Here is a 10,996-nt window from a genome sequence, read left to right on the forward strand (position 1 = left end):
TCTAAATAGGTGTGAAATTCTAAGACCTGGACCATTAGTATGGAAATAGCTAAACAGAAATGGATATACAAGACAAAGAAGGGAAACTTCCCTATTCAGTTTTGTATTTTTATTTAGAGTATTTTACTTCAGCTCCTTATGGCCTGTCCCCTACTTCCTTATTAACCACCTACTCTTTCTATTGGGACACTGAACTCTGAAATATGGCCAATTAAGGGATTCTGCTACCATAAGTTCCCAATTAGAGAAAAATGCCAGGGGTAGAGTGTTCTTAGCATTTTATCTAATTGTTCCTATTTATGATTCTTCTTTTGGGACCATAAGAAATCTCAGACACTTCCTGCATAAGCAATGCCATTTATTGAAATGTAAAAAATAAACTGTTAATATTTGCCTTTTAAGCAGTTAAGTGTTAGGATAGGTAGGGCAGATACTGGGCAAAGAGAACTGTAGAGCAACATATGGATTCAGACAAGACTCTGAATAAGAAAGTAACATGATTACACTGTGCATGTAGGCTGCAGTTAATTCAATTTTGAGGTTAGTAATCATTAGAACTAAGGCCACAATCCCAGTTTTATTTAAAAGATTAATTTTATAAAAACAGAAACTTGCTAAACTGATCAAGGCAGTCAGTTGCAGATGCAGTCAGTATATTGTAGGCACAGAGGTGATGAATTCAGTATAAGAACCTGCAGAACAGAATAATATATTGCATTGTGGGAGTACAAAGGCTTGTCACAGTCTTTTAAAAAAGTTTTAAGCTTAGCACCAGCTGTGGTAATACTACTCTTTGGCCCTCTAAGTAGTGAAGATCATTTGATTAATGTTCATGACCTGTCACCAATTCACATCCAACAAGTTTAAATAAAACACGTTTCCCTGAAGAAAATAATGAAGCTGGAAATGCTATTTACTCCATCCTGGCTGTAGTGAGCATAGGAGATCCCAGCTGGGTATCATATATTCATGCTTCCACTTTGCTCATTTGGTCAGTCTCCTGTATGAGCGGCCCAGGTATGAGTCTACTAGCCCATTTTGTTCCATGTGGGCAAAATGCCCTAGGTCACTCTGAGCCTAAAGGATTCAGTGGAGAAGCAAATCTCTTTAATTTTTCAGTCCCAGTTCCTGAGAGATGCTGCTGGACAGCAAATACAATTTATATTGACATAAGTGGGTTAGCTGTTGGCCCTCAAGGAATTGCATAGGACTTGGCTGCATAGTCTCTGCTTGAGAAAACAGCTGCATCGGAAAACCCTGTGAAACCATTCCCCAAGCCAAACAAGCACCACTTCTAGCCTCTTATTTTATTTAATAATTTTGTACACAAATAATACGAATGAGTTTCAATTTTATTTCTCAGTGTAACACTCATTCTTCAAGATTTTGAAAGATAAAAGCAAACCATTTTTAAAGCAAATCACTCTATATAATAAGCAAGAGACCTAGCACTGTCCAGTAACACCACAGAAAGGATAGTTTTAGAAATGTATGTGCTACAGGTTATGCACATGCACATGAATATACACCCTATACAGCACTGTAGCTGTCATCCAGCCATACTGGATGGGGTTAGCACCATTTTTAACAGCTGTTTTAAAGTGTCATAAACCATTAGCTGCAATGGGGTTTAAACTGCCTTGCACAAATGAAGAGGCCTGATATCTCACACAATGTCACACAAGACTTAAAGTGAAGAACAAAGCCCTTGGCTGGAAGTCACAAATGGTCCCATGCAGGTGAGTGGCTGTGCTTACCTACATGGTTCCAGTAACAAGCCTTAATTAGCACACTGAATCAGGTTTACAATGTCAGCCTACAAGTATGACTATTTACATTCCTACCCCTTTTTCCAGAGCAGCACTTCCATTCTTGGCTGTGTATTCTATCTTACAGCTGCATTAAACCAAGAAGTCCTTATACAACACATTCTGAAACTCTTTAGGACACTTCAGGGTAGGCTGGAGAATTGCATGCTCCCTTGAAGAGCTGAGGTGTGTTCAACTCCTGTTGAACTGTAATGGAACTTGAGCACCAAACCCTTGCATAATTCAAGAGACCCAATGTAGTTCTCACCCAAATCAGGTTCATCATTTGGTTCAATAGTGCCAGATCAGGCCCATTATCTTGATTAACAGATTCATACATGTTACATATTAGCTAATATATTTGCATCAATAGATTCCTGCCTAGAACTAAGTATTTATGAGATATCTTTTAAGCAGTTAAGTATCAAGCACTTTTTTGTTTAATATAATTTGATAATTAAATCCAGTCTACAAATACAAGTTCATAACCAACTGTGTTAAGAGGATGATGGTATTTTTGTGTTATCAGCCTTTCAAAAGGACAACAGTGAAGAAGCAATTTAAATAAACACAGTTGGCTCAAACAGATATTTTAAAAAAACCCACAAAACTAAGGGCCTCAGCTGACTTTGAGAGAGCTGTAATAACTTTTTCCACCACTTCGGCATTACAGAGTGACACCAACAGAAATAACTGATTCAGAGTGTGGAATATGTGGTAGAGATCTTTGTTATAGATTAAAGAGGATCATTTTGCACTGTTAAGTAATATTTGTTGAGCATTTGAGGCTCTTGGACCCAACTGCGACACATACTAGTATCAGCTGATATTTTAAGCTGCTTTGGGAGACTAAATTTCATTCTTTTTTTGCCAATGGAGAAAAACAAAAAGCATTACATTCATTTGAAGACAAAAAATTCCAGTAAGCGTGTTCCTGACCTGTAATACCTGCATGCATAGGATGATCCAGGAACAAACAGGGATTATAAATCATTCATGATTAATTTGCGACTCTCATAAAGGAAAGATTGAAGGAATAAATTGGAATAGATTGCCCTAAAAATGTATGTTTCCTTTTAATCCCAGTTTTCTATTTGAACTGGATGGATCAAAAAGAGAAAAAACACCTGGAAACAGAAGCCTTGATTAAATGCATCACATTCCAAACAGCTAGTGCCCAACAGGTCGGCTGTTCCTTTTTTTGATTAGAGCTGATTTTCTTCTAGGTTTAGCGTAGTGTTGTTCTTTCAGGTCTTCTGGCTGCTTCCCCTGTCTTGTTTTATTAGCAATTTGGGTCTGGCTGCATGTGAAGCAGCACTGAGTCTGTATGGATGGTATCAAACATTTGCCAATCTCTTTTAATTTTTGGCAGAAATGAACTGACATGTTGTCCTTGTTGCAAAGTAGGCCTGTAGCAAAGAACACAATGAAAGAGATTTATATTCTGTACATACAGGTGCATGTAGGTATTCAAGTGTCTAAGCTTGTGTGAACATATGGACAGGAGGCAAGTGGAACAAGTGAACTCTAAGGCAATTCATGCACGAGGGATGTTGACGACCGTGATCCAAACTAGGCTGTCCTGGTGCTCTCAGACTGAGCTGCATTGCCTCCAGATGCATTGTTCCAAATGAGCCAAGATAAAAACCATGATCATGTCATATATACCTCTCTCTGATGGCATTACTATCCCAATCATTCATTTTCCAGGCCTGTCTCGCTGCACTATTGTCACGGGATGAGGTCCCCAGGGATGGCTGCGATGCCCCTAGGGCCCCATGACCATACCAATCGGGCACCCTTTTCCTCACCTGACATGTCTTGTTGGAAATTATAATATAGGGAGGCTGCCCTAGAGTTTGTTTTGGACACGGTCCTGATGGACCTCACTGAACCCTGTGGGTTTTTTGGACCCTTTTTTTGGGTCCCTCTCAAAATGGTTGCCTCATGGGGCACCCTTAGGCTTATGGGCTAGATGCGTGGCTCCAAAACCACCCCTTTACCACACCCTAAGTCTTACAGATGGTATGTTAACATTGCCTCTCTGAGGCCTTGCTATCGCTCGGCCTCCTGTCCCCACCGGGCTTTCTGCACCACGTCCACACTGGTGTTAGGGTCTGCTCACCCCCTTTGTCACTGCACCCCTGGTGCTGGGGTCCCCACACTGTAATGGGCCCTGCAATGAGGCCTCCTCCTTCCCCAATAGCCTCAGCCCGATCCACCAGTTTATAAACAGAAATCAAAATATGAGCCCCTGGACTATAACATAATACAAGCAGCTCAGAGTGCACTCTGTCCCTTTAAAAGAGTCAAACTTCCCCCAGCACTAAGTGCCTTGCAGGCCATGGTTCCTGGTGAGCTCCTGAAGCCCCTTAGCCCTACCAGAAGCAGAACAGGCAGTCAAGCATCTCTAGTTAGCTTCCTCTATGACAGCTCCTCTCCCCTTGGCTGCTGACAGGGAACTCCGCAGTTTGTGTCAGCCCTGGGGTTTATGTGCGCCCAGGGCCCTGCCTCTTCCTGTCAGCTGACCTGCTGCAGATGTAGGCTAATTCCCTCATTAGCCTGCTGCCACAGTAACCCCCACCTGTGGGGTTCCTGCCTGACTGCTAGGGCCCTCTCCCTAGGCAGTTTCTGCGCTTAAAGGAGCAGGCACCTTCATGCCCTGTGACAACTATCCACTCAAGTGATGTTCCACAGACTCAAGGGCTGCTGGTTCCTTGCAGAGTAGGGAGGGAGGAGAGATGGACCACCCAATGCCCCCTCCTTTGGCTAGGTGGCCACTGCTATATGTCCAATGGGAAACGCACCCCTGCATGTGTGCGCTTGTCTGGATGTGCCCATGAAGGCCAGAGTTTCAGAAGAGCTCAGCACTGAGCCCAGGTTTTTGAGAGAGCTCAAAACACTGCATACACATTGGGTTATGAAACTCTTTTCAAAACGTTGCCCTCAGATTGTATTATCATACCTGGACTTTTCTTGCACTCCAGGAGATTGCATTTCTGAGATTCTGGAGGCTTGGGCTCATGCTCACACATACTTTGATTTTCAGTAGCATAGTTTTCTGTATTGACACACATTACTGCTCTTTGCTGAATACCTCCTCCACAGGACACGGTGCACTGAAAGACATACAGTAATACTGAATTATCCTTTGAAAGAGAACTGTGTGTTACATTTTTAGTGTGCCCATCAATCAGCAAAAAAAGCTGCTCTAACCTATGAGGTGTTAAAGTAAGAGAAAAAAAAATGATGCTTGATCAAAGTACTGTGTGTGCTAAGCTCCCTAGCCAAAGCATAGCTCCCATCATGCACCAGGCTCCAGTGGACCCATGATACATTGTGGGCAAATCAGCAAATCAGTTGACTGTGGTATAGTTTAGCTCAGGAGTGTGGCTTATAGAGGAGAAAGGAAGCATGATGGCTTGAACTGTGATCCCCATGAGGCAGCAACTCCAAATCAACAGTCGTCAGTTTTTGGTTTCTAATTTTTAATGCAAAATCAAAATTCTTAGCTGGGGGATGTGTTTTCCAACCAGTTATGTAAATGTAACTATATCCTACTGACTGCTCACCTCACTGTAGAAAGGCCTGACCATAAAGTTTGGAAAAAGCTCAGTGAGGTGCTTCTTTCCTTGGTGATATTTAAAATGCCACCAAATGTTTGCTCAAGGAAAAAGCAGCCCAGATGCTTGTGCTGCCTGCACACAGGTGCCAATGGAGAGAAATATTTTTTTACTACAATTTTCAATATAGTTTGGGGGTGTTAGGGTCCTTACCTCTTCATTCATCAAGTTTTGTGTGCGTTTGGTGGATATTAAAATTTATTTTCCCTTCTGAATGCGAAGTAGTTGGCAAGAGAAATCATAAATCCAGAAAATTACCTTCTAATCTTGTTTCCCTGAACCTTACAGAGATATATGAAGTCTACAAACAAGAATGTAGGTATTCTGAGACAGCTTCAGATAAATCTTTAAAATTGAGCTTATATTGAATAAAATAATAATAATACAGTCAGTACAGTACTCCTGGGATATTTATTTTGATATGAAATGCAATTAATTTTATAGTACTCCCCACACGTTCAGTTTCCAATAGAGCTCAGTGTCATCTTCAGATATTGGAGTTAAATCCTTTATAGAATACAGTATTTTTACCTCCTGGCTGCCTTCTGTAAATAAAGTAATGTATCAAATTTCTTGTTAACTGATTTCCAGATTTTTTTATTTTAAATTACCTGCAATACTGTATTGCATGGTATGTTTATACAACAGATGCTTTGTTATTATCTTGAAACATTACCTGAACCTCTATGCCTAACTGAACATACTTAAACTTACTCCTATATCCTTGCAGCTTTCTTCAACAGTAAATTTCATGTGATTAAGAATAGACTGAAAAGAAAAAAAATCCCTCAACAGATAATTAAAAATGAATTTCCTTTACTTAATAGCTATTTCCTTGGGGATATTTAAGATGCTGGGCAGAGGTGTGCAGGCAGCAGATCACGGCTCTGCCCCGGCTCTGGACCAAGTTGTTGCCAGTGCAGGATCCGAGCCCATGTGCTGGAGCAGCTCCCTGCCCAGCTGCATGCCCTGCCAGTGCTGGTAGGGCCAGTCTCCATGGAAACCCTGGCTCTGGGCTGTCAGGACACTGCCACTACTGGGTTTTCCATGGAAAGTGGCATGTGCAGGGGCTGTGGGGAAATGGAGTCCAACCACTGGCTAGAACCACCATTTTGCCCACCTGTGCTCTAGGAACTAGCTTGCCAGGGATACTGTATGTCATGAATACTGTGAATGATTAAAAAAGGGCTCAGTTTTGCCTCCCAAGGGGTGTGTGGACAGACATAAGATTTGAAGCGTTTTGAACAGCTCTGAAATGCCTTTAAAATATTTCAAACGGCTCTAGCATAGATGCACATGTGGGATAAAAATGCTCCCAAGCCTGACAAAAATATATCTGCAGGGAGCAACGATTATTTCATGCCATTTTGTTCTACGTGATGTTTACATGGGTTCCTCAGTCCTCTAGCATCCCACAGTACAATGCTCTCCACCCCCTTCATGGTCTTCCAGCATCTTGGCCACTGCTGCTCCCCTGTAAAGCACTGGGAGTGGTGCTGCTAAAGCCCTGCCATAGGGAGGAGACCCACAGTCCACTCCCAGTGCAAGACCCCTGCTGCAAGTCTCCAGTGTCCTCCCCACCAGACCTGGGGTTCCAGCCCTCCAATCTCCACATTTCTTCATCCCAGCAGGGGGCCTTCAAGGAGCGAGGAGAGCATTTATTAATGTTGACCTGCTCCTCCCTTCTTTTCCTATGGGGGGTGGGAAGGACCACAATGCCAGGAGATGTGGGTTGTGGAGCTGCACTCTCTCTGCTCCACCACCACATGTTGCTGCAACCCCCTGTTATGTCCCTAGCTGGGAAGCATGTTGCTGCACACAGCAACGCTGATTTTAAAGTGCTTTGGCCTGGGGCAGGGGCATGACAGGGGCTGTATATGGGTCGAGTAGCTGAAATGGTACATTTTTTAAATGTTCCCAAGCCTTTTACACTTGGAAATGTTTCAAATGTTATGACTGTTTCCATCCTAAGAAAGCCTGGATTCCCTTGCCAGCTCTGTGATTCTGTAATTCATTGACTAGGGCCTCACTCTTGGAGTTCAGCCATTGGTTTTAATGTGAACAAGGATGACTGAGTCAGACAAAATTATTAGCAATTTCCTTTATGTTTCTCTGCATCAGATACAGTTTTTGAAATTGGAGCTAAAATTAGTCAAACCCATGCTCTGTGTCTAAAGTGGATGATTTTTTTTGTGGTAGATGCTATTATATATTGTTGCATACGAATCATAAGCCAAAAGGGCGAGAATTGAATCTTACTGAATTCCACGTCCCGTTAACCCACTGTGTACAAGGTTGCTCTCTGCAAGGCGCAGTGGAGTTGGGCCTTTTCATCCAGTCACAGTAGTCCTCAACTGGGCAGTAAACATGTCTTTCTTGCCAGCCTCCACCACATGTTCTTGAACACTAAGGTAAAATTGTGCGCAAAAAAAAGTAGAAAGAAAGTAGTTTTGGGTCCCAACACAAAATGAAGTGAAAAGCAAGAAACATTTATTTTATAAATGCAGGATCATTGAAAAGGTAACAAGAGCATTCTTTTGAAATATTTCATGTGATATTAGCAAGGGCAGCTTAGTACAGGCATGAGATCTGATGACCAAAAGATGACGATAGCCATGTTAATGATCCTCATTCATACTGACAAAAAGCCAGGAAAGAGGAATAAGGAATACTAGACAGAATAGCAGTAAAAAGATCACCCCTCACATGTATAGTAGAAGTTATATAAGAGTACTCAGATTTGGTATGGCATGGATGACTTATATAGCACAAGTTAGAAAGTAAGTCATGGTTTTTACATGGGATTTGCAGGATTTTGCAAGACTTTCATATGAAATTATTGCTCACTGGGACAAATGTATGAGATGCAAGGGCCCACCTTCATGAGACAGTTAGGGATATGAAAATTTATCCAGCATATACTAACAAGCTAGCTATAAAATGGAAATAAAAAGCAACAAAGACAAACTATGATTAAAAAAAAAAATTGTACCTGCTTTTATAAGTAAACAGAGGCAGAAATATGTTGGATAACATTTTGCTCTTGATTTTCATGGAATTTTTGATGAGCTGCTTTCTATAAAGAGAGCTGCTCTCCCTGCAAGGTGAACAGCATCAGCATTGACACACACGCTAAATAGAACAGAATATTACCCTTAAATCAGATTTTAGGGAGTGATGAGCCATATAATTTTTTCAGCATGAAAAATGCAGACATGGAGGTGCAATGAACTTTACAAGCCATCTTAAATAGAAAAAAGACAATGCTGGAAACTTTTGGGCAATTCCTATTCCCCATGCTTTGGTGGTTTAAACAGAACAGAATCTCTATCCATCCTGCACGCTGGATTTGGTATGCAAAACTGAAGCCCAGCAAATGAAATTTTATCAAGCCAAAACGAAACACCTTCAGTCCAGCTAGCATTTAAGCTTGGATTTTCCATAGACCCAAAGGAAATTAGATGATAATCCTTCATTGAATTTCAGTAGAATTTAGGTACAGAAGTGTCTTAGGATCATAGGAAAGCAGGGCTGGAAAGTACTTCATAAGGTCATCTAGTCCATCCCCCTGCTCACGTCAGGACTGTTCCTGACCAAACCATCTCAACTAAATGTCTGTCTAACCTGCTCTTGACAATTTTCAGGGATGGAAAGTCTGCAACTTAGCTACGTAGCCTGTTCCAAAGCTTGACCACTCTGAGTCAGAAAGTTCTCCCTAATCTCCAAACTAAATTTCCCCTGATGCAGCTTGAGTCTATTGCGTCTACTCCTGTCTGCTGTGGCCATAGAGAATAGCATATTTCCATCCTGTCTATAATTGCCCTTCAGGTATAATCATCGTTAGACACATTTGAAAATCCCAGCTTTAATTTTGAAGAAAAAATCTAAATTGGTTGTAGCAGGAAGATAATGCAGAATGGCAGCAGGAGGAAATAGGCTCAACTAGTAACCATTTTCTGGCATAATACTGTAGTTCAAACAAATCCTTATGAAAACAGCTTTTGCTGTTCAAATTCATGGCATGGACATTTACAGGCTTGGCTATATATGGTATGCAGCCCTATGAGTGGGGGATGGATTATTTCTATCCTAAGTATTGTGGGATCACAAACAGGGACCTCAGAGCCTGTGATTAGCAATTGCAATGTCTTCCTTGGAGGGTAAATTCACATAATAGCAGGAGACATAACAGTCATTTAGTAATTGACAGTTAATTGTTCATTTGAACAGCTTGTTTTATAGGACAATACCTCATTCCAGGGCTCCGCACGCCACTCCATGCAGGGCTCTGTATTACAACGGATGTTCAGCTGTGGTTTATGTCCTACTAATTGGCAATGAAAAGGCCTTAGAACTCGCTTATCATGAACATCTGTGCACTGAATATCACGGGTCCTGAAACCACCACCACAATTTGTAGAGCACTGTACACGGAACAGAAAGGAGCACATCTTTTAGATGAAGGAACTCTGACAGCCTGTCATTTCCACATTTGTGGGGGATCACAACGAGCACAGCCTGTTTGTTTTGTGCGACATGACTGAAATTTCCTGTTTATCTTTGGAACAATTAGGGTGAAAAATCATATTACTCATCAGAGCAAATCTGAATGCACCATGATTATTAATAGCTGATTCCAAAAGGGTCACGGCGAAAGGGAGTCATAGATAATAAAAAACAGATGCTCAAGCAAGCATATTTTAAAGTATCTTTGTGTTGTAAGGAAGAAATAAGCTAACTGCCAATCAGGGTATTGTGGGAAGGCTGTGTGAATAATAGATTTTTTTCTTTTTAGTTCAGAAACTGAATTTAATTTTTTTTTTTTGGGGGGGGGGGGGGGAACAGACAATTGAAGGTGAGATTGAACTGAAATACAAACAAAACCCAAGATTGTGTCTCATATTGAGAGAAATGTTCCATATAAGGGAAAATAAAGGCAAATTCACAGAACTGCCAGAAGAAGATATTATCATGTTTCTTCTTAACCACTGCATTAGAGGCATTCTGGCTCTTGTGTCCTCTCTCACTCCTTGTCTCAATAACTATTAAATATTTTATCCAACATGAATCAGCTCAAATAAGGTCCTATTGAGGGAGCTCCACCTCCGAATACAAAACAGGTGGGTGGTCAGAATATGCTCTAGGCTGAGAGATGCTTAGGGTGATCTTGGTTCAAATCATTCTTCTAATATATTTGTGAAAAAAGGAACAACACCAAGAGGAAAAACTGCTGGTCCACCCAACAGCCTGCTTGGCAGGGCCCTCCTCTCATACAGGTTCAAATCCCCTCAGGCAGTGGAAAGAAATTAGTCTGAACTTCCCACAGCCTGGGTGAGTGCTCCAATCATTCACTTACTGGATAAAGGTTGGCCAATGCTGTCTTCATTATTTCTGTGCAGGAGTGGATCTAGGCAGGGGCAGTGGTATAGTCACACCCTGCTTTGGCTGTACACTGCATGCTCAGTGAGTTGCATGAGCTCACAATTTGGTTGGTGTACAGCTCTGGAGCCCAGGGCATCAGCACAACTGCTGTTCACCTCCTACTTTTTCTCAGCCCCTAATTCA

At 41.6% G+C, this 10,996-nt stretch overlaps 1 protein-coding gene across 1 annotated transcript in view; it reads right to left on the minus strand.

The window, feature by feature from the left end:
* Positions 1 to 362: 362 nt before the first annotated feature.
* The window catches only part of ADAMTS12 (ADAM metallopeptidase with thrombospondin type 1 motif 12), a 365,944-nt gene continuing 355,310 nt past the window's right edge, over positions 363 to 10,996 (minus strand). Inside the window, exons 21-24 of the mRNA XM_025198488.1 lie at positions 9,682 to 9,855; positions 7,691 to 7,837; positions 4,774 to 4,927; positions 363 to 3,217 (exon numbers count right to left, since the gene is read on the minus strand). Coding sequence (XP_025054273.1) covers positions 2,979 to 3,217; positions 4,774 to 4,927; positions 7,691 to 7,837; positions 9,682 to 9,855 — 714 coding nt within the window. The 3' untranslated portion in view covers positions 363 to 2,978. The remainder of the gene's footprint in view (positions 3,218 to 4,773; positions 4,928 to 7,690; positions 7,838 to 9,681; positions 9,856 to 10,996) is intronic.

The sequence above is a fragment of the Alligator sinensis genome, unplaced genomic scaffold (assembly GCF_000455745.1).
Source record: "Alligator sinensis unplaced genomic scaffold, ASM45574v1 scaffold347_1, whole genome shotgun sequence".
In the NCBI taxonomy this organism is placed as follows: domain Eukaryota; kingdom Metazoa; phylum Chordata; order Crocodylia; family Alligatoridae; genus Alligator; species Alligator sinensis.